The sequence below is a fragment of the Scatophagus argus genome, chromosome 5 (assembly GCF_020382885.2).
Source record: "Scatophagus argus isolate fScaArg1 chromosome 5, fScaArg1.pri, whole genome shotgun sequence".
Classification (NCBI taxonomy): domain Eukaryota; kingdom Metazoa; phylum Chordata; class Actinopteri; family Scatophagidae; genus Scatophagus; species Scatophagus argus.
In genome coordinates this window covers 6,172,555-6,196,785 of record NC_058497.1, presented here as the reverse complement: position 1 = coordinate 6,196,785, position 24,231 = coordinate 6,172,555, and the positions used below count along the sequence as shown (strand labels likewise).

The 24,231-nt window shown below is 41.7% G+C and overlaps 3 protein-coding genes across 8 annotated transcripts; 2 read left to right on the top strand and 1 right to left on the bottom strand.

The window, feature by feature from the left end:
• The first annotated feature begins 928 nt into the window (after positions 1-928).
• si:ch1073-280e3.1 (complement C2) lies at positions 929-7,595 on the top strand. The gene is made up of 19 exons (XM_046388533.1): positions 929-1,086; positions 1,219-1,325; positions 1,969-2,116; positions 2,197-2,382; positions 2,826-2,999; positions 3,200-3,298; positions 3,515-3,657; positions 3,770-3,911; positions 4,119-4,253; positions 4,368-4,472; positions 4,694-4,831; positions 5,002-5,099; positions 5,190-5,301; positions 5,878-6,025; positions 6,235-6,308; positions 6,535-6,632; positions 6,758-6,890; positions 6,976-7,025; positions 7,116-7,595. Exons 1-19 carry the CDS (start codon positions 1,011-1,013, stop codon positions 7,296-7,298), a joined length of 2,349 nt encoding a protein of 782 aa, XP_046244489.1. The 5' UTR covers positions 929-1,010; the 3' UTR covers positions 7,299-7,595.
• LOC124058913 (polynucleotide kinase 3'-phosphatase) lies at positions 7,368-15,136 on the bottom strand. 2 transcript variants are annotated; one of them, XM_046388535.1, is made up of 17 exons: positions 14,793-15,136; positions 14,331-14,377; positions 13,872-14,150; positions 13,417-13,713; positions 12,757-12,836; positions 12,587-12,644; positions 12,379-12,519; positions 12,218-12,289; positions 11,985-12,033; positions 11,593-11,663; positions 11,321-11,413; positions 10,531-10,627; positions 10,382-10,443; positions 9,422-9,531; positions 8,326-8,413; positions 8,169-8,236; positions 7,368-7,962 (listed from the first exon to the last, which is right to left on the bottom strand). In XM_046388535.1, exons 1-17 carry the CDS (start codon positions 14,911-14,913, stop codon positions 7,842-7,844), a joined length of 1,854 nt encoding a protein of 617 aa, XP_046244491.1. In that variant the 5' UTR covers positions 14,914-15,136; the 3' UTR covers positions 7,368-7,841. The 2 variants fall into 2 exon arrangements, with proteins under 2 accessions (XP_046244491.1, XP_046244492.1); XM_046388536.1 differs by having other exon boundaries at positions 12,379-12,486; positions 14,793-15,134.
• Positions 15,137-15,205: 69 nt separating this feature from the next.
• Positions 15,206-22,993, top strand: LOC124058908 (TRPM8 channel-associated factor homolog). 5 transcript variants are annotated; one of them, XM_046388530.1, is made up of 12 exons: positions 15,206-15,310; positions 16,227-16,892; positions 17,083-17,299; positions 17,599-17,890; positions 18,284-18,585; positions 18,709-18,883; positions 19,447-19,541; positions 19,812-20,022; positions 20,246-20,482; positions 20,916-21,139; positions 21,336-21,449; positions 21,643-22,993. In XM_046388530.1, exons 2-12 carry the CDS (start codon positions 16,246-16,248, stop codon positions 21,883-21,885), a joined length of 2,757 nt encoding a protein of 918 aa, XP_046244486.1. In that variant the 5' UTR covers positions 15,206-15,310; positions 16,227-16,245; the 3' UTR covers positions 21,886-22,993. The 5 variants fall into 5 exon arrangements, with proteins under 5 accessions (XP_046244486.1, XP_046244485.1, XP_046244484.1 ...); XM_046388529.1 differs by having other exon boundaries at positions 15,225-15,310; positions 15,734-16,892; XM_046388528.1 differs by lacking the exon at positions 15,206-15,310 and adding an exon at positions 15,382-15,585 and having other exon boundaries at positions 15,734-16,892.
• Positions 22,994-24,231: the final 1,238 nt, after the last annotated feature.

Below are 24,231 nucleotides of genomic sequence, written 5' to 3'. Positions count from 1 at the left end.
CTTTTCGCTCCAACAGATTACTTCCACTGAAGTGTGGTAAGCTTGCGGCCTTCACTCCTCCAGCACAGCAGAGCGCTTTGCTGGACAGCCATCAATGAAATCCAGATAAAAATGAAAAATAAATATGTAATTCACAACAAAGAATTTAAAACTAAAAAAAAAAGAGATCAGATATCCATGTTTGCTGCTATCCTTCCATTACTGCTGAATCAACCTGTATTTGTCTTTTGTTTTTTGATGGGGTGTGCGTGGGTACAAAAGACTTTTAGAAACTCCTTCACAGTGCTGAACAAAGCCGAGTCAGCTGAGAGGACTGAGCCTCGCTGGGGAGGAGGAGGAGGAGGAGGGAGGAGAGCAAAGGGGAGAAGGGGTGAGGGTAGAGGTGGGCGTCCCTGTTAAATCTCTGATCTCCATAATGATTCTTTAAGTGTTGTATTCACATGCATGCCTGCTTGTCCAAACCTGAGCTTTCAGGTGCTCAAATACAAATGCATGTGAGCACTACGCATCTTGTTAAACCCCAAAACACTGGCACAGAGACAGTGCAGTCTGAGCCATTTAGTAATGATTCTGCGTGAAAAAAAAAACAACAATAGTGGTGGGGTGAGGTTTGCACTGGGAATGGTGAAAAATAGTGAGAAGTGCTAAAGAGATTGTTAGATTTGAAACTGCTTTAGTTGCCCAAAGCTGGCTCACAACATTATGGTTGAATTTAACCGATTTGTCTCTAAAAGCTGTAGAGCAGCTTTTATGAGGCCACTTTTAGTTTTAGATGAATTAGTAATGTAAAAATGTCACCAAAGAATCACTAGACTTCACAGAATCCTGAAATGAGACAGACAGATGAAATGAAAGTAAGAGCTGAAGTCTGTGTTCTGCTCTAAATTGCTCAATCCCTGCTTTCCCGTTTGCTGCTGCTGTGTTAATGGATAATCAGTGGTCAAATAAAGTCACTGACTGCAGGCCAATACAGACACTCTTGCTGTGGTTTCTGTCACTCACAGACACAAATGCCACTGATACAGAGTCCAGTCATGTATGTCAAGTCCATGCTATGGATCCTACTCTTCATCTCTGTCCAGGAGGGTGAGTATTTCAGTTTTTTGTTTCTCCTACTGTACATTTGAATGTGATTATATAAACTTGGATCAATTCATAGAGTATGGGACATGCAGAGATGCTAGTTTGTCACAGACATTTGTACTGTTTGTGTTCCAGTGTGTCTGTACGAGTATAATTATGAGTATGAAGTAGATGAGGATTTACAGCCTCTAAACTGCTCAACAGAAGAGATAATTAAACATGGACATGTCACCTATTCACAGGTAAATGTAAAGCACCGTGCGTTTGAACTGAAATGATTGATCACTCGATCAACAAAAACATTTTCAGCTTTTTTAATTTACATTTACTAATTCCAGCTTCTCCAACGTGAGCATTTGCTGTGTTTCTGTCTTTTCTCCTTTTCAGTTCAAAATCACTTTGGTTCTTGGTTTCAAAACAAACTTATGAAGCTGTCAACTTCTTGGACTCTAAGTTTGCAAGATGATATTTTGATTTTTCTTTTTTGCTGTAGATCAAATAATAATCCAATGATCCAGAAATTACTTGGAGCCCTAATCCACAGCTTCATTTTTACTTTATTTTGTTCAGGATGAGTGGTAGTGGTAAAACTTCACATTTTACATTTAAGTCACAGATTGCTCTTGTAATTGTGTGTATTTATGCATTTTTCATCTCTGCTGCACTGATGTCTTATGTTTAAACGAAATGAATTAATGTAAAATATCAAACTTTCAGCATGAATCGTGCAAATAAGGGACAGCACTAACTTGGGAGGGTCATTTTCTGATCAGGCTAAAATTGAACTAGAGGGTCTGGAAAGCGAAAGAAATTAACCATCTCCTTCCTGGAAATCTTCACGTTACTTAATTTAGCTCCACAAATGACCATATGTTCCCTGTATAGGGAGGGCTGGAGGGCAGTGTGCTGTCCTATCACTGCCGCCTGGGGCAGTACCCTTTCCCAGTCAGCTCCAGGGTCTGCGGTGCTGATGGGGAGTGGTCACCCATGAGATTAGGGAGTGGCAGATTGGTGACACGGGCCTCGTGCAAAGGTAATGTTTTGCATGGTGATGCATTCAGTGTCACATATACACAAAAGGAAACTCATGTTTGCAACCTCTCTCTCCTCCAGACACGTTGTGTCCGGCTCAGCTGCAGCTGGATCACGGTGACTTCTGGCCCAGGAACCAGTGGTTCGGTGTTGGGACGTCACAGAGCTTTTCCTGTCAGGAGGGGTTCACCCTGTATGGGTCAGCCCAGAGAAACTGTACCTTCTCTGGGGAGTGGACAGGAACTACTCCTGTCTGTGACAACCATGGTGGGGACAACATTACAAACCCTATAAACCCAAAATCTTTATGAACAGATTTTAATTTTATAAAGGAGTTCCTTTTTTTACAGTGTAGTTCCTTTTATATATAAGTAGTTCCTCTTCTAGCGTAGCACCCGGTCCCTGGAGGAACACTGTCTCGTTTCACTGTTCACTGCTGAAAAGCTGAAATGACAATAAAAACCTCTTGACTAGTTTACTGTAGTTACTATGACACTTTACAAGTCACTGACCAAATCTTGTATTAACTTAAGGCATGTTCAAATTCAGGGTTTTAAGGCATGTGGCTACCATGAGTTCTTCATGTCTTTAAATGTCTTTTGTGCATCATTTCAAAGCACTGCACAATCGTCTTTTGCAAACACCCTGAACATTTCTGTATAAGCACAAATATATTTACATATCCTGTTGTCCCCTGTGTTTAAATGCAGCTGACAGCTGTAATGACCCAGGAATCCCACCAGGGGCACTGAGGTCAGGAGGCCGGTTTCAACCAGGAGAGAAAGTGATCTACCGGTGTCAAACTGGTCTGGATCTGCTTGGGTCGGATGAACGGGTTTGCCTGGGGAACAGGGAGTGGAGCGGTACAACACCACGGTGCCAAGGTACAGAGTGACAGTTTTATACAGTAGATAGTTTTATACGTATACACAGTTGTAATTACAGTATTAGATGTTTTTTTTCCTTTAAAACAACAGAAGAATACTTTTTAAGACCAAGACCTACAGAAAGTGGGAATCACAGCAGTACAGGTGCTGTATCATGAAAGTACATCCATGCATTATATCTTAGTCCTTTCCTGCAGGCCTAAATACCTTTGACTCCCCCAACGATGTGGCAGCAGCCATGACAGGATCGCTTGCAGGAGTCATGGATGTGCTCTCACCAGACTCTATAAAAAAAGGTGTGTATAAGTTGTACGTGTATCATCAGCACATTGACAGTGCTGCAATTAAAACAACATTTTAACTGCAGGCACCTAAACCTGTTAAACACATGCTCAGAGCAAGAGATGAAAATGAGGAAAGAAAGTAGTTGAAGTCAACTGCAATAAAATGATAAGTACTGTGTGTGTGTGTGTGTGTGTGTGTGTGTGTGTGTGTGTGTGTGTGTGTCTAAGATGCAACGATGTCTTTTGCCCGAACCTTCCGTGTGGCTGAATTCAGTCGTATAAATGTCTACATTTTACTGGACACTTCAGGAAGCATCAAAAAGCAGGACTATGAACAGTCCAGGGATGCTACCATTGCCCTTATCAGAAAGGTCTGTGCCAAAACAGAAGATGCATTCACATTTATTCACACTGGTCTGCTGCTTTGTGTGGCATTTTGTCAGAGGGTGTGAAATCTAAATGTCCTCTTCATTTTCCTTCTAGTTGGACAGCTACGAGGTGCAGCTGAAGTTCCATTTGGTGTCATTTGCAAGCGAGACTAAAGACATTGTAGACATCATGGACTCAGAGATAAGCGGTAGCACAGAGGATGTTATATGGCGTCTGATGAACTTCGACTACCATAGTATGACCTTGCATGTTTTATCTTTATTCGTTCAAAAGATTCAATCATGTAAGGGCCATGATCTTTTGATCTCCTGCAGTGTGATCTCCTCTTTTAGGTCTTAATCAGGACAACATGCAACATCCATGATGCATCAGTGTGTTCAATAGTTCATTTAATTATTTATCAGTTTATTTTTCAACCATTCAGTCTCTTGCATTTCTGCAGGCCATGGGAATAAGACGGGCACCAACCTCCATGCTGCCCTGCACCGTGTCAATGAGGTGATCAGCTTCTTGAAGCAAAACAGTGCCAGGAACCACTTTAACGAGACTCAGAACATCATCATCATAGAGACAGATGGTAAAAACGCAGGAAATGTCACAACGTCACAAAATCCTCTGTTGAGCATTTCCATCTCATAAAAAAACCTCATACACAGGCCGTCATTCCCTCGTCATGTCATTCTGCCTGCAGGCTTCTCTAACACAGGCAACAAGCCTCAGATTGCCCTGGCCCAGATCAGGAATCTGCTGGGCTACCACGGCACATCCCAGGACCACACAGATGAAACCAAGCTGGGTATCGTGATTAAAAAAAAGATTAAATGTTCCAGTACAGCGTGTACAGTTCAAATTTACGTACTCTGACATGCGGGAATTACTTTGGCTGAGCTCAACAGCTCCAACATGACCAAACTTACAAGCAATCATAAATCAGACAGTGTTTCATCTGTTTAATGTGTGTTATTGACATACTTGTCTATGTATGTATATAAAGTATAAATATGTTTATGTTTTCAGATGTTTATGTGTTTGGTGTTGGTGACCAAGTGAAGAAAGATCAGCTGAATGCCTTAGCCTCAAAGAAACGTGGTGAGAAGCACGTCTTCATTCTGAAAGACTTCAAAAAACTGGGCGAGGTGTTCAACAGCATCATTAGTAAGTAGGAGAGTAAGCAAAAACTTACAAAATGTGTTTTTTAATTTAACATGAACATAGAAGTACAAAAAAGTAAACAGGTCAGTTTTCACTAAATAATAACTTGTTGTTGAGTAAGTTACAACGATTTTACTTACTGAAGTATAACTTTTGCATCCATAATAACACAGGTGACAAGAGTGTGACAAAATGTGGCATAGCTCAGGAAGAGGAGGAGGAGACAGTAACCTACACCAAACCCTGGCATGTCACTGTGACCATGACAGGGGTGAGAGCTTTGCACATACACATGTTTTCCTCTCATGTGTTTCCTATTTTGATGTGGATTTTGACACAAAAACACATTCCTCCCTTCTAGTCTATGTCGTGTCTTGGATCCATTGTGAGCCAGAACTGGGTGCTGACAGCTGCTCATTGCTTTGCCAGAGCAGGCACAGACAGAGTCTCTCAGCAGGTTGAGATAAAACATGGTCAGTATTAGAAAGTATTTTAAATATTTTGTAGATTGATGTAAGACAAAAATAGCAAGAAGAGAAAAACTGCTCTGTTTGGGAAGTACTTGGTGGTGATTTTTTTGTGCTTGTACCTTAATATACCTGCATTTTAATGTCTGAGCCAGTGCACTGAAAAATGTGTTGGAAGTTTTAAGGCTAATCACATCAAACTACCACGAGAGCATGTTTCCAACATACATTATCCTTCTGAGAATCAAACCACAATCCTAGTCATGTGAAGTCCATAGTTTGGTGCCTAAAAAAATGTATTCTCTTTTTAGATAAAACTGCACATTTTAGAGGGCAGCTGTCAGGTGGATGGATGATTTCTGCAAAGCAGAAATGCTAACAAAAACAAATTTTAACAAATTTGTACTCAAATCTGAGAGAATGTCTTTTGTGCGCAAAGAAAAATCTTTTGTACAGTGTCACTACAGTACTGTACTGTAGGAAACATGAATGAAGCATGTCTAGATGAGTTTTTTCTATAACCATCTTGTTGACTTTACACCATTTTATGCTGCAATAACAAGCAATTTCTTTGGTTTCCAGGTGAGGGCATGGCAATCTCCAATAAGGTGTTCATGCACCCCAAGTATAACATCAGGGCACTCAAACACAGAAATGTATCTGAGTTCTATGACTATGATATAGCTCTGGTGCAAGTGAACAAGAGTATCCCGCTGTCCTGGAAAGCCAGGTAAGACTGCCCAAAGAAAGGATGCTTAACTATTTGCAGCCAGAGACAATCGTTACAAAGGAGCAGAAACAGATTTTATTCAACTGAAAGCTTCAAACATTTGTTCTGGCATGATAAAGGTGAATGTGTGTGTGTGTGGGGGGGGGAGATACGTGTAACTGACATAAATGTTTGGGTTGAATGTGTGTATACTGTATGTCATTCAACAGGCCAATCTGCTTACCATGTACTGTGCCCGGCAGCCGAGCCATGAAGAAAGTCAACTCTACCTGTCAGCAGCACAGTATGTCACAGTATGACCTATACACTTTGCAACAGCATTCATATCAATAAAGGTCCAGAGTGTAAAATATGGTGGCATCTTGCAGTGAGGTTGCAGGTAGCCACTAAAATCACCCTGTCGAGAGCCAGTGTTTGGTTTGTTTTGAGTTTCTAATATATTTCAACACAGACTGAAAATCCTGAGAAAACTCTCATTTATCCTCACTAATACTGATGTGTGTATACAGGGGAGGAACTACTACCACACCAAGAGACTGCTGCCTTTTTCATCCATAGCCATAAGGACCCCAAACGCAAAGAAACACACATTCACACACAGAGTCAAGTGAGTGACAGTTGATTGAATTTTCTGACTGTGGGCTGTTTTCATGTTGACACTCGATAATGGGAAGGAAAACATATGTTTTATGATAAAAGAGTGTTGAGCTGTAACTAATTTGCTGTCTGCAGAGGCCTAGCTGTGTGCAGAAAGCGATGCAAACACTCAAGGAGCCCACCAATGTGACTTTGGAAGAGTATGTACCTGACAGATTCCTCTGCACTGGTGGATCCTCAGGATACCAAGATGCTATCGCTTGTAAAGGTCTGGATTGGTCACGTACTGCATTATCATAGTTTGACCAACATAGGATTCACATTAGTTACATATTAGGGTTTTTTCTGTATAGGTGACTCTGGTGGATCCTTGTTTCTGCAAAAAGGAAAGCGCTACTTTCAGGTGAGGTTCCTAAGGTTTCTAGCTTAATAAAGCATCACAACACACAGTGAAACCAGCATAATGGAAATTTCTCCCGCGTTCTTCTCCAAGGTGGGGGTATTGAGTTGGGGCACCACAGATGTGTGCAACTCCGTCAACTTAGCTCGTGGACAGCACAGCAGAAACCGGCCCCCTCCTGATGCTCGAGACTTTCACATAGACCTGTTCAAGATAATGCCATGGTTGAAAAAGCATCTGGGTAAAGAGATCCAGTTTCTGCCTGACATCAGTTGAGAACAACTAAAATCAATCAGCTGAGATCTGTTTGAATTATGCCGTAATAACACATCACAGAACTCAGCAGAGCTTTCCAAAGCTTTATTCCTAGACAGAGGAGGCCTTTCCTCTTAACAAAGTCATACACAACATAAAAAATGTTTTACTTAACCCTCTGTTTTCACACTATACTCTTAATAACTCAACATATGGAACACATAGATATTCACTTCCTGTGCCACACATGACGGAAACAGATTTGTGTGTTCACATGGATATGTTGAATTGTTTAATAAAACACTGTTTGAAATGGAAGTACCCAGTTCAATGCTGCATTTATTTAACAGCATCATGTATATAAGTAGCAACATATAAGCAGTTCACAGACCTCAGTCCATCAGCTGAAATAGAAGAACATGTTTGTGCAGTAACTTGGTGTGTTCTTCTATGACTGTGGCTAAATGTTTGGACCTGACAAATCAGCCCCTTCACTGGCTGTCATTTGTATTTTTGGCAGGGTCAGTGTTAGGAGTAACAGTTGTTAGAAAGCCATCTGTCCTATCAGCCCTCAGAAAACTGCCGGAACAGGGCTTCTGATTGGCTGTGTTTGAATTTCGGGACAAAGTGGATCTGGAGGATCTCGGAGAATCCCTCAGAGAGAGAAGGTGCCACAAAGTGTTTCCTGTCCAGAGAGAGAGAGAGAGAGAGAGAGAGAGAGACAGAGAGAGAGATGCGCTATTGCTATTAATGTTTTTACTACCTGAAATTTAACACAGTAGCAAAGATTAAACCAACTTTTCTGAAAATGTTAGAAAATAAAAAACACACTGGTGACATGCATTGTTTTACAGACAATAAGAGTGTGAGAACAAAAATTACTCTTCTTACTTGTAGCTGTGGAAAACCATGTCATTGACCTTGGCGTGTTTAATGTCCGATGGAGCCATCTCACGGAACTGGGAACAACAATAAAGCATTTAATAACCACGTCATGATAAAGCACAACAAGGTGTAATGACCGGCGGTGCGGAGAGGTGAGCCATACCCTGTTGTTGTGTTTGGCCTGCTCCAGAGAGGCTGAGAAGTGGAAACAGCGGCAGGTCACGCCGGCGGCCTTGGCCACATCCACATAGCTGGTAAATACACACAGACCATTGATTACACAAACACAGAAAAAAAAACAAATGCACATACAAGCAGCAGTCAGCAGTATATTCATCCCACGAACAGCAACTGCAGCACATGATTAGTACCTGCATTATTAAATGCACCTATTCCTTCAGAAAAAGGCTAAACCTGTGGAAATAGAACAGGTCCCATATATGACCGAAAACAGCCTGTGCTGGAAATGGACACGTGGCATTAAACATTATTTATCTTAACCGTTTTTTTCTTTTCTTTTTCAAGAAGGGTCACATGCTCTATTAGGTTAAGTAACTGAAAAACTTTCTAAACTCATTTATCATCATATTTGTATTTGCTGTGTTCTGTGCTACGAAGTAATGCAGGGATGTTTCTCGATTTACAGTCTCCTCATTTACTGTCTCTCCTTCTGCTCTATCAGCAGATAAAACACACATTCAGTTACTGCAGTAAAGTCACAAGGCAACAAGCCTGATAACTTCTTCAAAACATGTAGTTCTATGAACCACTACTCCGATTTAATTGTAGTTACAGGAAGAATGGATCAATGGATTAATTCTGCCTATCATCTGCACATCACTGTGTGACATTTTTCCTCTCATTAGCGATATAATTTTTGTGGACCTCTGGGTCATATCTCTGTTTTAAGCTGACAAAAGTGGAATACAGCACTGAATTCTGCTGCTCTTCTCCATAAGTCCATTTAAGCAATTTATTATACTAAACTAACACTTGCACATATACTGCTGGCATATCAAGCCATTCTTGGTACAGTGCCATCAACATAAGTGGCTAAAACATGTAAACACATCCACCCTGTCTGCTAATGTGTCTGCATGCTAATTTTTAATTTAAGAATAACTCGCTGTCTGCCAATGCTTTTGAAGTCTGTTTGCATAAGGTGTGCCCCAGCGAGGTGGATCCTGGGCAAATATGCATAGTGAAACATATAAGGTCACACACAGGCAGCACAGACTCATCTCACGACAGCGCTGTACCGTTTGCGAGATTCCGGGTCTGGGTTGGTGTTGTCCACAGCGACGCTGCGGCCCTCTTTCAGAGCGCGCTCACATGCCGACACGCAGCTCTGCCATGAACCAAGTGTGTCCTGGTCCAAAAAACAAAACACAAGGTTCTTTGCAATACGTCATTATACGTAGTATGATAACAATAAACATTATTATAAAATGCAGTGTCACAAACATCAAAGTAAAGATTTTTGTGGGGGGCCTAGAGGTTTGAGAATCGGCTTGTGACTGGAGTTCGATTCCACCCCGGACTGGAAGGAAAAATTTGGGTGTGGTGGAGTGATTGATCAATGAAGAATCAACTTTTATTGGCAGTATATATATATATTTTACATACACACATACTGAATTTTACTACTGCATTTATCCCATCCTTAGTTGAACACACACATGCAACACCCGGCAAATTACATGCAGTGAAACACACACAGGAGCAGTGGGCAGCATCAAGCGCCCGGGGAGCATATTGGGGGGTTAAGTGCCTTGCTCAAGGGCACATTAGCCGGCTAATGAAGGGGGGGGGGGCATTTTATCGCATTAATCACTCCACCACACCCAAATTTTTCCTGCCCGTCTGGTGGGGGAATCGAACCGGTGACCCTCCGATCACAAGCTGCTTCTCCAACCTCTAGGCCACGACTGCCCCCATGTGCCGTACTTAACCCCCCCCAAATTCTCCCCGGGTGCCTGAAATGGCAGCCCACTGCTCCTGTGTGTTTCACTGTTGCATGTGCATTTCAATCACTGATGGGTTAGATGCAGAGAAAGAATTTCGGTGTACGTAAAAAATACACTGACAAAATAAAGTTTGAAGAGTTTGAAATAACTGCCTTTATTTTTAACTGTTAACATCTTGTATATCAAATAAGATGTTCTGCATGTAGTTAGAACTGAGGCAGAACTGAAGCCCTACTGATTAAATCCACTCACCCTGTTGACATACACGTAGCCTTTCGGAATGATGTGCGTCTGGAAGAAGGTGGATTTGCCCGCTGTCAAGCAAGGAAATCACAAAATCAGAATGGCGTCGTAGGGAGAAGAGCTCAGAAATATGCGATGTACCGTCTGTTTTCTCTCACATGCAGGGAAACCCACGGCGACAATGACTTCTGTCTGGCTGGAAGTTAGAGAGGCAGACGGAGGGTCATAGAGTCTTGCATTGCAGTCAATCCTCCTCTAGAAGTTCAGGTAAAGCAAAACATTAGCAAAAATAAAGACCAAACACATTACTATACACTGTAGGATATACTAGAATTGCTGCTTTTTGGTCGTATCCCTCCTTCAACCAGCCAAGGTGCATGTTACCTCCATGTCTGTCCAGGCTCATAACACAGTAAAGACTATGAAAAGGTTGTAAGTGTATATTCTGGCAAAACTGGATATTGACATGTATGATTCCAGTGAATAATTTCCAATGAGAAACATGCTGATTTCATTTAGAGACTATTTTGACAGAGGGCTGATAAAGACACAGTATGAAGGTGGACAACCAAGATTAGCGTCACTAATTCAATATCTGACCAAATGTTTAATATAGTCACAATGTGCAATTCTGTTCCGTTCTGTTCCGGCCAAAAACGTGTTTTATGAGGTCACAGTGATCTTTGAGCACCAAATTAATCAGTTCGCGCTTGAGTCTGAGTGGATGTTAGTGCCAAATTTGATGAGATTTCTTAAAGGCATTGCTGAGATACTGTCTTCTCAACAATGGACTGGACAGAGGGACAGATGTTTAACCCAATCAAAGAGTTAAAGCAAGGCATCTGAAGATTAGGCTTGAAGACGTCACGTCTCCACAGATATGTTTAACCCAAACATATAATGCTTCCGCCTGCCCCTGTTGTCTCATTGCATGTTCATTGTACTCACAGGGTCAAAATTAGGCAAGTTGTAGGGTGCATTCTTCCAGCCCAAAAAATACTCTTCAGGGGTGTGGAACTGCAACCCAATGTTCAGTGCAAACTAGAAAAACAAGAAGGGGGACAGGAGGCAGACAGTTTCCCCATAACCGCATTGTTAATAAACACAGACCTTTAATGACATGAGGAGGGGGAGGAGCAGGGGGAGGAGGATGAAGAGGAGGAGGAGTGGCACAAAAAAATAAAAAGGACAAATCTGAGTTTAAAAACTGTCAGTCTTACCAATCGGTCACTGCAAGAGAAATCTTTCTTCTTCTTCCCTGGAGCCCAGTTTTCCGGTCTACCTGCAGCGTCTGTGCACAGAGGTAAGGTCAGAAACTGTGTGTGCATGTTCATGCATGTGCTCTTGTACTTCCAAATGCTCTTACATCAATTGTTCTGGTCATCATACTGTTTTTTTTTTAAGTCTAGCATTAGGATTTTGAAGGATTTCAGGAAATTAAGTACAGATCAAAGTGAACATTTGGACTAATTTTGGGGTTTAAGGAAAAAGGACTGAACAAAATGCAGATGAATGTGTGCATCTCTGTGATCCCAGATCAGGTAATAGTAAACACATAGCCATGCCATGTTTATCACTAAGGAAACATCACTTGACATCCAGCCTCACTCACCTCCCACATAAAAACTCTGTGTCTGGTCAACTGTCACGCCATCATTTGCCTGCACAGGAAAGACACATGAAAAGACACTTTCAGTTGAAGTTACAACAGATAAACAAAGAGCAGACCCTCGGCTTTACTGCATTGTATATGACACTTTGTATTGTCTAAGTGCAAAACTATGTATACATACACATATACATATATGGTTCTGAAATGATACGGCTGTCTGTCAAGGCAGTTACCTTGTCACACAAGTGATTCCACATTCCCATCACTGGCTTTCTGTAGACACCAGGACCAACTGCTACAAACACCTGTGACACAAACAGGGAGGGGACACAAATATCAGCTGTTTATACAGTAAATAGCAGAGAGATAAGAGTCCATTTAAAACCTGACCAACCTGCACAGCCAGCTGCAGTGTGGTGAGGATGTCTTCCACTTTAGACTTGAAAACTTCTGGTCTCAGTTTACCTTTAGCAATCCCCATTTGGTTGGTGAAGAATACCACCTGCAGAAAGAGAGCAGGCGTACACTTGAACAACTACCAGACTACATGAAATTCAATACCACTACACTGGCTTCAGTCTGGCACATTAACTCCTTCTCACCTTGTATCCCTTCTTGAGCAAGCTGGCAAGTCTTGGCTTGATCTCAGGGTACAGAATCCTGGTAATTAAAGACAAGGACAATTACAATACACCACATAGATATGAAAGAGGATGGTCACATTTACCAGTTATAGCAAACGGTTTGAAAAAGTTCGGGAGAGCAGGCATACTTCCAGTCATCTGGTGCAGTTGGAAAGACTTTACCAGACTTGGTGGTGATAATGCAACCATCTATGTCAAACCCAGCAATCTGGAGAGAATAAAAAAAGAGGACGCAATGAGACATTTAAATGTCAGGTGCATGATCTCTCTTCCATAAAAAGTATTGCATAACAATCGATAAACTGTGAGCGATCGTAGTTTGAAACACCTGAACTTCATTTTCCAGATTTCATGTACGTCTTTTTTTTTTCTTTTGTATATCCCCATACAGCACATTTGTGTTAATATCAAGGTACAACATTTTAACAAGAGCGAAAAATGATCTAACACCAGGAGAGAAAGAGAACTTCTGTCTGTTGGTTTTGATTTAGCATTTCCTTTGACAACAAGATGACATCCTGCCAAACTAAACAACAGAGATTCAATGTGCAACCAGTTATTTCCATAACTGGTTTATCTGCTGATTACTGACTGCTGAATTCTTCACTGGTGTGTAAAATATTGACTTTATCATCTATGCAATGAAACATATTCTATGATGAAATTAAAATCTATTTGCCAGATAAATACATTTGAAACAACCAAGCTGCCAACCCCAATACTGTGTAATTCTCTGACCTGAGACACTGAAATAAATGAATACATTAGGCCACTGAAACAAGTCTCACCTTGTCACTCCCTTTGACACCTGCAGCAGTGTAAATCATCAAGTTGCCTATTTCCTGCCAGTTACTTTTTAGGCAGCCCTTTAAAACTGACACAGATGATGCCGATGATGAGGGCTGGGTGCTGTTACTCCCCTCTGTCATAGACCTCTCCGCCAACTCCTGCAGCTGCTTGAGCTTCTCCTCTGCCAGCCTCTCCTCCTCCTCCTCCTTCATCTGTCTGTCTGAGGCTTCCTCATCTCTTCTTTGGCGCTTCACCTCAGGATGGCCCCTCTCTGGGCTCAGTTGTCTTTTAGATGGCTAAACAGAACAATACACTGTGCTTCATCTTCAGTTTGTTTGACTTAGATTTCTCTTGATAAGTATTATCTTTGTTGTGACCTTACAAGAATAAGTAAATACGAAACATAAAATAATACACCCAAAATTTTTCAACAGAATCACAGTGTCAGTTTTACCTTCATGGGAGATGTAGAAAAAAAATCCTTGATACTACGCTTGGGATTTAGGCTCAGCTGTGCCTCTTTTTCTCTCCCGGTTCTTCCTCCTTTTGACTTATCGGTGGCTTTTAGTCCTTTCTGTTCAGAGCCGGAGGCTGCGCCATTTGAGCTCAGGGAGTAGTGCAGTTTAAATGGATGGTTCTGGTTAACCAGGTAAAGGGTGCCTCCATGAGCGAGTTTACCAGACTGTCCCCGGCCCAGCTGCACATCGTCCAGGAAAGTGGGATTTGGACCCAGCTGTTAAAAAAATTGCACATATGTGGACACTGGACTGTAGCATTTATACAGTTACAGTTTTGTAGGCTGTAAATAGCCATGACGTGTCTAGACAGTAAAGACAAAGGTGTATCCTCATCAGCTAATTAAATAAGTTATGAACTTTGACACTTCACAGGGCTTGAGTGTTTGTTATCATACCTGAGTAACAACCGCATTCTGGTCTGCATAGCTTGCAACCACCTTCACTGAAAGAAACCCAAGGATTATTACCATCACATATACTCACAGACATTGGCACACACACATTTCATATGTATATTCATCTAGAGCTGAGCAATTTACAACAACTTCGCTAATTAAATAATAGTTTAAGTCAGTTTTTAAGTAAAATTATATCAGCTTCGGTTTTCCTTTCATTTTTCACTGTTTTCTTATATTTAACAGACCAGAGGACTAATCAGCATGATGAGCACTGAAAATAACAATAATTCAACTACTTGGGCCTACAAAAATGTTGTTCTAATATGCATACTAAGCATCATGGTAATGACGTGCGTGCATGCATTTGCAACCTCCAAATATAAAATAGCTGGCGTATATTTTTGCAATGTTTGTAACAAATGTTTCGAATTATATTCATGAAAATCAACTTTTCCTCACCCTGGTGCCTGGAGCATCTCCTGTCGGTCACTGCGGTGTCTGGTCCTCGGCCCAGAATCACAGCTCGCCCATTCTCCAGACACACCCGAACTCCAGAGGGGCTAACCAGCGTACATGACATCTCAACGAGCAAGCACAGATAACTTCACACCGCTCAGCTGGGCGCTTTACGGTGTATTTATAAACGACTTGATTCAAGTATGAATAAACTCGTCGCACGGTGGGGGCTGTGATTAATCTAAGTACGTCTCATAGTATGTTTACAACAAGTTGAGTATATCTAAACTGGCTGCTGAAGTTCAGTATGACCAAACCGTGTCAGAGGCGGGGGATTGATTGCAGTGAACTCGTGGTCCATCGGACAAATAGGCTCGTCAAAAACGTGTTCCCCTTGAAGGTTCCCTTCCTGTGACTTTTACCTTTCTTGGGTTCCACAGCAGACACAAGATTTTTCACATTTCGTCTCGGCTCTCTTAAATTGGAAACCATGTAATTTAACGACAGGAAAAGACCGAACGGTAAATTAGATCTCTTTTGTGCATATGGTAATAATTCATTCATTTGGCTATGATAATAATAATCAAGAGCCAGAGGCGGGTAAGAGCAAGACATGAGGGGGAAATAGCACAAATTGATAAATTTCTCTAGACTAATTCATAACCGTTTGTGCCTTTCTCTTTTATTATACTGTCTAATGAAAGGTTAAATGTTTGATGAATAAACAGTAGGCTCTCTCCCTCTCCCTCGGATGATGGCCAGGTTTTGTTCAATTGAAACCTTTTTAATGAGAAAGGTACTTAGGTTTGTTTGTTTTTGTAGATTTATAAAACCTATCCCAGCACAGCTTTGATTGATTGATAACTTCGATTCAGAACTTTTTCTTCTTTTTCTTTTATTCAATTCAATTATATCAAAATATGTTAATTGACATTGTGCCACAGTTTCAGTGGAAGGAATGCAGAGGAGTCAGACCGCATCTGTGCAAACTGCTACAAAGTGAACAAAAGATACTGAAGGCAACATGAAGTGGTGACTGTTAGAAGGCTGAAGGGGGGTGGAGTTTTTTGGCCAGCGGCTGCCAGAACTTGTTGGGATGTCGAAGGAGGACTTTCACAGATCACACAGACTATCTTTGGATAAAACGAGTGAGGGATTGTGGGCCGCCTGGGCCTAGGTGGCATCAGGTAGAAAAGCGGCTGATTAATTTTTGGTCTATGAACCCATTTGTAGATATACATTTTGTTGTTGTAATTTGACTTTAATAAAAGTGTAACACAATAGCCATCAGTCACACTTGAATTTTTTGTTTCTGTTTTTCTCTTTTTCCTCACATAGGGCAATCAACTGAGACAACATACATCTAGGTGCAACTGTTTAACCTCATTCACAAACTTACAAACTTATATCTGATTTGTCACATCTTTCAACCTGCAGAGCATCAAACCTTCTCACCATGTCCATCCAGCCCACACAAAGCTACTCTGTAGATGCCTATATGTCCCTGACGAGAGGCCTGAGAGAGCTGGACTTCCGGGGCCCCTGTGTTCCAAGTAACCTGCTTCTGACTGGAGACCATGCCTTTCCTTTAGCAATGAACAGCCAAGGCCAGGTCCTGATGGCAGCCTCTCTGTATGGAAAAGGAAGGATCGTGGTCCTGAGTCACGAGAGCCAACTGACCACCTTTCCTGCTCTGGTAGAGAATGCTCTGACCTGGCTGAGAGGAGATGGATCAGACAACTTGTCTGTTGGGGTTCACAAAAACATCCAGGCAGTTGCTGATAACCTCAGCAAATCCATCTTCCAAACTGAAGTTGTGGAGGCCTTTAGTGACAACCTGAGGGTCGGTGTGTATGTGGCTGATGCCTACAGTGTTGGTACAGATGTGAGAGACCTGGTGGCATTTATGAAAGCTGGAGGAGGAGTGCTGATAGCAGGTCAGGCATGGCACTGGGCTCATACACACCCTAAGGAAAACACACTGCTTCAGTTTGTGGGAAACAAAGTTTCTGGTGTAGCAGGGATCTACTTTTCTGAGCATCATGGTGCGGTAGAGTGTCTGCCTGTCTACCCTCAGTTCCCGTCTTCCTGGATGGCTCAAGTGTGAGTTTGTATACTGTAGTTCACATTTAGAAAGGTTTCACTTTGCAAAACTTTTAATATAAAAGCTTCTACACACATTTGGCTCTCCTGTTTATGACTATATTCATATTCATACTGAAAATTTCACTTTGTTGCTGAAGCCATTTAGTTCATTACTTTTTCCCTCTCCTCTTCCCCTTTTCAAATACAGAATCACTACGAATTTTGAGGATGACCTGGAGTTCTTACTCCAAGGGGTTTCAGAGTTTGACCTCCAGGGTGGTTCATTATCTTCTGAGGTTCTGGTCCATGGCCCACTAGCCTTTCCCATTGGTACCACAGATGATGGACGGGCGTTCTTGGCAGGAGGCTATTATGGGCAGGGACGAGTGATTGTGGTTACACATGAAGGATTTCTGGGACGAGAGGTACAGTTAACATTAAATACTGGTTGAAATGAAAATTTATGACTGTTTAAGTCAAATTGAGCACATACTGAGAATTTACTCATATGATACGCTTCATACCTTGACTATACGAGTCAATTGCCATTAAATGCTCGATTTAAATGTAAATATGATTACTATTTATGGTGATACATCAACTCTGACCACCAACAATTAGCTGTTTGCACCGTGATAAATAATAAGATGTGTGGTTATCTGCCAAATCTTATTATTTGATTAGCTGTCTACTGCCTTTCTTTCAATAACTGTCTTCATCACAGACACTGGCTCCATTTTGGATCAATGCCATTCAGTGGTTGGATCAAGGCCGGCAGGGGGTCATTGGTGTAGTGCCAGATCACGCACTCAAAGTTCTCAGCAGGTCGGGGCTACAGTGTAACAAGACAAACTTCAGTGAAGACCTGAGTGTATTTGTGTGCACAGCGTACAGCGCTGATCGTGCACAGGAAATCCAAGACTTTGTGGCAGAGGGAGGAGGCCTGCTGATTGGTGGACATGCCTGGTACTGGGCACAGACTCACCCCGGGCAAAACCCAATGACAGATTTCTCAGGTTTGAGTTTGATTATATACTACTTAGTAGTATCTGGAACAATGTTAGATCAATCGTGGGATGAACTATATAATTGCACATGCTGGTGTTATAATATATTAAACAACTCATACCAGGCACAACTCAAAACTACAACAGGTATGTCCCCACTCAATATTCAATTCAACATTGCCAAATGAGAATTGCATATTTAGCTATAAATGCCATATAGAGTACATGGTGATACATAGGAATAATTTAGGAGGTAGGGTATGTAAATTTTATACCCTGAATTGGGTTGTCCTGGGTTTTAAACAAAAAAATACCGATACCAGTGCTTCTTACAAACTACCCTTAAAGAATTCAACAGCTGAGTACAGTAGATCATCTTAACATTGCTTGAATGTCTTTTAGGAAACAAGATCCTGAATAAAATGGGCTTGAGTCTGTTGAAGGCAACAATCGGTGGAGGTTTATACAAGGCCCCTGTGCCCAGCCAGGCCCTCAATGACACCTACCACTTCCGTCATCTTCTACACCGCTTTGCTGACCATGTAACCCAGGGAGAAAAACTTAATGAGAAGGAGGAGGAATGCCTTAAAAGGCTGGGCAATGACTGTGCCAACTACTTGCATATGATGGCTCATGACTGCTGCACCTATACACAGGTGGTGTCCACCCTCAGTGACATCTTAATGAGATCAGGCATGCCACAGGTGAGAACACAAAATAACAGGAACAATTTGTAAAACATTCCAGTAAACCAGCACAAACCTGATAAACAGTCAGACTTCTTAGAGAAACAGACTTTATAATATCATCCTTGATTTTCATTCAAGGTGTGTGAAAACTGTCCTGTGAAGAGCCCTGAAGATCACCTTCTGCTCAGTGTGGGGGCAGAGGTGTATAAGGTTTGCCCAGATCCTGATGTTCTCCTCCCCTACCTCATCAAGGATAACTCCTTGCTGCCAGTTGTATACAACCACAGAATCAAGATTAATGTGAACACTGCAGGTCAGACCTTGTTGTTGTAGATAAATACATGAACTATTTATGAGCTCAACTAATATACAGCATGTGCACATGTGTGATTCCTGGTGTATCATTGATTTAATTTGCTGTGCTGTTATATTGCAAGAGGGTTCCAGGTTCGAATCCCGGTCTGGGCCCTTCTATGTGGAGTTTGCATGTTCTCCCTGTGTCTGCGTGGGTTTTCTCCGGGTTCTCCGGCTTCCTCCCACAATACCAAAAACATGCACATTAGGTTAATTGGCTACTCTAAATTGCCCCTAGGTGTGAGAGTGTGTGGTTGTTTGTCTTTGTGTGTTGGCCCTGCGATTGACTGGCGACCAGTCCAGGGTGTACCCCGCCTCTCGCCCGTAGTCAGCTGGGATAGGCTCCAGCTCCCCCTGACGGATAAGCGGTATAGAAAATGAATGGATGGATGGATGTTATATTGCATTAATCTACAGACCTCACAGTGAAATAGAAAGGTAAAATATTTCCTTTAGATTTTATACATGTAATTCTGACTATTATATAATCTTTGCTTCTGTGTGTGCGTCTCTGTGTGTCAGAGGGTGAAGAGTTGATCAGTACAGGTCTTTACCTCTCTCCTGGTATGAAGACCTACATGGCTATACCAGCAGAGATTGTCAACAAGGGATGGAAGGTACAGTACAAAAACCCAAATAATTATTGAGATTTGTTTTTTTGTTAATACTGCGCCCTCAGTGGAGGTCCATGTAGGCCCTTGTCATCAGCAGTGATCCCAGTCCATCCCACTGAGTTGTCCTCACCATGAGTCAGTGTCCTCAATGAGAGGTGGTCCAGCCCACCACCTGCATTAGCAGCAGGCACCAACCCAACATTATCCTTTTGCACCGACAAGTACTATAAACAGTACTTCATATCAGTAACACATATTCCATGTCTTCCTCAGATCCAGATTGGCTGTCAGACAGACCATCTCAGTGCTGCAGAGCTGAAGAGAGCACCCTGTGTTTATGAGCGATTTCCTGTTACCTCAGAGATGATGCAGGTGTGGAACCTGTGGGGGGGACTCATCTACCTGGTGTCCCCACCCAAGACCCAAGTAGAGGGTGCAGAGGTCATAGTGCAGATGGCTGTACCTGCACCATATTATAAATCTGGTGAGTCTGTGGTGCGTGGAACTGGTAAATGTATGTTTATCTGTGTGTCTCTATGGAATTAGCTTTATTAGACGATGAGCAATTAATTAACCCCAGTCGAAAGAATACAAGGCACTTTTCTCTGTTTATAACCCTAACCCAAACATGAGCCATGATTTTATTTAAAATTACACAAATCCAAAAGTAGTTTTGAATACACCTATCCTTTCTTGTCTTTTTTCAGGTGTGACAACAGAAGCTGATTGGTCATCGCTGCGCACAGCTCCGTCACCCTGGGCAGAGTTGGAGTTTGACAACATCATCCTAACTGTACCATCAGATGTGGTTCGGGACCTGGAGCGCCCTGATGAGCTGGCGGCGCTCTGGAATGACATGATGAAGGGCATTGCTGACCTTGCTTCCATACCACATAAATTTCCCCGTAAAGAACGCTTTGTAACTGATGTGCAGATTTCCCACGGTAAGAGTATTTGGCTTTTATGCTGTATTTGCCTATTTCTTATTTGCTTATCCCGTTTAGAGTACCAGGGGGATGAAGACAACTCATGCAACACAAGTAGACAGTTCACCAGCAGGCAATTTTGAATTTCCAGTTCAACAAACCTGCATGTATGTTAATTACATTCAAAATGGTGCATTGCTAACTGTGTTGGATAGTGTCACAGCTTGGCTCAAAGACTGCGACAAAGTTGGCAATTTTTGTAGAAAGAAAACACAAAAGAAACTTGTTGCTGGCAGGGATCTCTGCCTAGAGAAGCAAGAGTACAGAACAGAATAAATTATTTATTTAAATATTTAAATAATTAATTAAATTGTGTTCAAAATTTTCAACACTTCTTAATTAAAGTCACAGTGTATTGCTGTGAACTCTAACGATTTGTTTCTCCATCCAGGTTGGATGCATGCAGGTTATCCTATCATGGCACACAAGCCCACAGCAGCTGATCTGGTCAACATAAACCATATTCGAAGTGAAGGCCTGTGGGGTCCCATCCATGAACTGGGACACAACCAACAGAGAAGCTGCTGGGAGTTCCCATCCCACACCACAGAGTGTACATGTAACCTGTGGTCAGTGTATGTACACGAAGAGGTGCTGGGGATCAACAGAGCCAAGGTGAAGGAAATGAGGTTTTAGTGTTTTTGTCAAAACAAAAAACCAATGTCCACAACAGCCTAGTCTTCAGGTGGATTGTGATAATCAATAGATGTCACAGAAGATAACTTGTGTTTATAATGTTATGTTGAGAGAGATCTTTGGCTTTCCACTGGGACTACTTTGTTTCAAATTTATTTCATCCTGTGCAACGCAGGCTCATTCAGCCATGACTTTAGCAAATAGAAACAGTCGAGCCAAGAAGTATGCTGAGGGGGGCAGGAACCTCAGCAGCTGGAATGTGTGGGTGGCCCTGGAGACATATATGCAGGTGAGAGAGAATTAATGGAAATAAAAATAACAGTTAACTAGAAATGAACCCCTTTAAAGGCAAAACAGTCCAAAAATGTCTGGAAGTATCTAACCCAGTTCAAGTGATGCTTCAATGCTCATGACACACCACACAACAAATATGTTGGATGAAAAATGGAGAGACAACACTACTATTTTTTCCTTCCATGCAGCTCCAGGACAAGTTTGGCTGGGATGCCTTTAAGAAGGTGTTTGCTGCCTACCACAAGATGAGCAACTTTCCCAAAGACAACAAAGGAAAGATGAACCTGTATGCTGAGACTTTCTCCCAGACTGTGGGGATGAACCTGGCTGGATTCTTTAAGGCTTGGGGTTGGCCCATCGAATCAGCCACTGAAGAGAAACTCTCCAACCTGCCTCCCTGGAGAGACCACCCCATGGTCCAGTATGGTTGAACTTCAGGAACAGCTGCTGATTAAAAGGGCAGTGAGATGGAGTTACTGAGTAGCAGCTTCTTGACGTAAACTATTCAGAAGGGAATTCTATTAACTGACTTTCTTTTCCTTTTTGTTGTTTTTGTATTTTTGCCATTTTCACTGAAATACACTACATAGACAAAAGTATTTAAGTAAGTAAGTAAAAGGACACCTGATTACGGTGGTTAGAGGGGGAAACACACGAGGTGGACAGTTGTTAAATACTTCAAAATCAAAATACGAGGACCAAGAGGCATTGTATGAACACTGGGGCTGTGCATTGTGAGGAAATTCACAGGGAAATAATAAGAAAACAAAGTTTTGGTTCAGCATGATAACAGCACTAACACTTTTAAGCTCATGAGGCGCTCGTTGGATTTTGTCAATTAGCTGCCCCAAAAAATGTTCAAATCTGGCCTGTTTAATCACCTGAGTAATCAATGATTTACCTCTCAGAAGACTGACTTTCTTTTTGTTGTTGTTCTTGTGTTACCATTTACATACATACCATACATTTTATTTTACCACATTAATTGCATTATTTTAAAGGGGAAGCAGAAGTTGTATACTTGGACTTACATTTTGAAAATGCGGAATTCTTTTACTCAAAAGTACGGCATCATTATCTCTGTAGCAGAACACTCCCTTATGTAGCCACTTTATATCTGCTTTTAGACCATTGCTTCACTCCACTTGTCTCAGTTCCTGTGCTGTATTAAGGAGATATTTAATTACAGGGTAGCAGTTGAGGTCATTTATATGTGGTTTTCGGCAGGCTAATAACACTGACTCTCTGAAAGATTTGTGTATGTTTCTTAGTTTTTCCTCGCCACTGTCGCCAAATGCTAACTCAGTGTGGGGCTTTGCCCTGGGACCTGTTTCTCTCTGATTCTCTTCTTTTTTTGAATGTGCTGCTTACACACCTGTAAAGTGTCTATACATCATTTGCTCTTCTGCCTTTAGTACCATGGGTAACAGCAAGTCAAACCAGATATATAAGCACATATATTGTATATTCAATTTCTTTAATTTTACTAATCTGTCAATGGAAAAAACACGAATAAACATTTACTTCATTCTTCTGGTACTTGGTGTCATGTATCCATTTCTTCTTGAATGAGAATAGTAGTGAGGGATGCCTTAGTTTACAATACACAATAAAATAAACCATTGCACATGTGGAAATAAATTGATATCGACCTTTTCAAGGTTATACTATTTTAATGACTGGCAACCAGTGCAGGGTGTTCCCTGCCTCTCACCCATAGTCAGCTGGGATAGGCCCAGAGTGTTTTGTTTTGAACTTACGCAAGAGAGTGGACTCACTAAGCAGATCACACACACACTGACACAAGAGAGAAAAAGCTGTAAAGGCTTTGAAGAATTGAAGAATAAAGTCTAAACTAGCAATATAGCAGTCCAAAGAAGTTCAAAATCCCAGAGTCAGGAATCCAGAGGTGTTGGTGTGGCAGCTAAGGATGGTAACCTGACCGGTGGTTGGAAAATCCAAAGAAGAACACAGTGGAGACAAACCACTGGAGATCCAGAGAGGGAGAAGGGCAATGCAGGGAGCAGTGGGTGCATTGAATCAGGGAGGATAGGAGATGGACCTGGGGCACAGAAAGGCAAAATTACCATGAAAATGAAAATGAAAGCTAATACTTGGTTTGAAACATTACCACTGGAGAAATGTTACAAAATGGAGGACACACACTGCAGGTACTGACATGATGGATAGGGTGAACAAAAGAAAATTTAATTAATAAACTTAGTCAAAATAAGAACAGAAGCAAACAAAATGCAGCTGGGATTCGAGGTAGGAGAGTCAAAAATGATGAATAAGCCAAATAATGCAGGGAACAGGTATACAGTATATAGGAAAAGAGGACTAGAAACAGGTGTAAACAATCAGGGTGGGGTAAGCAATGAAAAAAAAAGCAGGGAAAACAGACAAAGACAGAAAATGAAAAGCTAAACATTACACAAGGTGAGAAAAAAATACAAAATAAAACAGGAAACTAACTTAACAGAAACTTCAAACTATGACAGCAGGAAGGAAAAGTAGATCGCCATACCCAGCTCTAGACACACAAACGCAAACCCAAAACAGACAGAACAGACAAACGAGGACAAACCAAAACACTGGGAAGGAGAAAACAGGAGTGCACAAGGAAATATGGCATGTCCTGACACAGAGAGCTTCGCCACCCAGATGGAGAGCGAGATAAAAATTGTGTGGTAGAGAGCTTGCCCAGTAGTGGATTTTCCACAGGCGCTTTATTTTAATTAGTTTACCTGGCGGCAGAATAAGCAACATGAAACAGC

Excerpts from the sequence above, each read along its gene's own strand:
- si:ch1073-280e3.1 (XM_046388533.1), top strand. The coding sequence starts at position 1,011 with ATGCCACTGATACAGAGTCCAGTCATGTATGTCAAGTCCATGCTATGG. Across the intron at positions 3,912-4,118 it reads GATGAACTTCGACTACCATA|GCCATGGGAATAAGACGGGC; the intron begins GTATGACCTTGC and ends GCATTTCTGCAG. Across the intron at positions 4,473-4,693 it reads CACAGATGAAACCAAGCTGG|ATGTTTATGTGTTTGGTGTT; the intron begins GTATCGTGATTA and ends TTATGTTTTCAG.
- LOC124058913 (XM_046388535.1), bottom strand. The coding sequence starts at position 14,913 with ATGTCATGTACGCTGGTTAGCCCCTCTGGAGTTCGGGTGTGTCTGGAG. Across the intron at positions 11,664-11,984 it reads ACAGAGTTTTTATGTGGGAG|ACGCTGCAGGTAGACCGGAA; the intron begins GTGAGTGAGGCT and ends CTCTGTGCACAG. Across the intron at positions 8,414-9,421 it reads GACCCGGAATCTCGCAAACG|CTATGTGGATGTGGCCAAGG; the intron begins GTACAGCGCTGT and ends TGTATTTACCAG.
- LOC124058908 (XM_046388530.1), top strand. The coding sequence starts at position 16,246 with ATGTCCATCCAGCCCACACAAAGCTACTCTGTAGATGCCTATATGTCC. Across the intron at positions 20,023-20,245 it reads TGCACCATATTATAAATCTG|GTGTGACAACAGAAGCTGAT; the intron begins GTGAGTCTGTGG and ends GTCTTTTTTCAG. Across the intron at positions 21,450-21,642 it reads CCCTGGAGACATATATGCAG|CTCCAGGACAAGTTTGGCTG; the intron begins GTGAGAGAGAAT and ends CCTTCCATGCAG.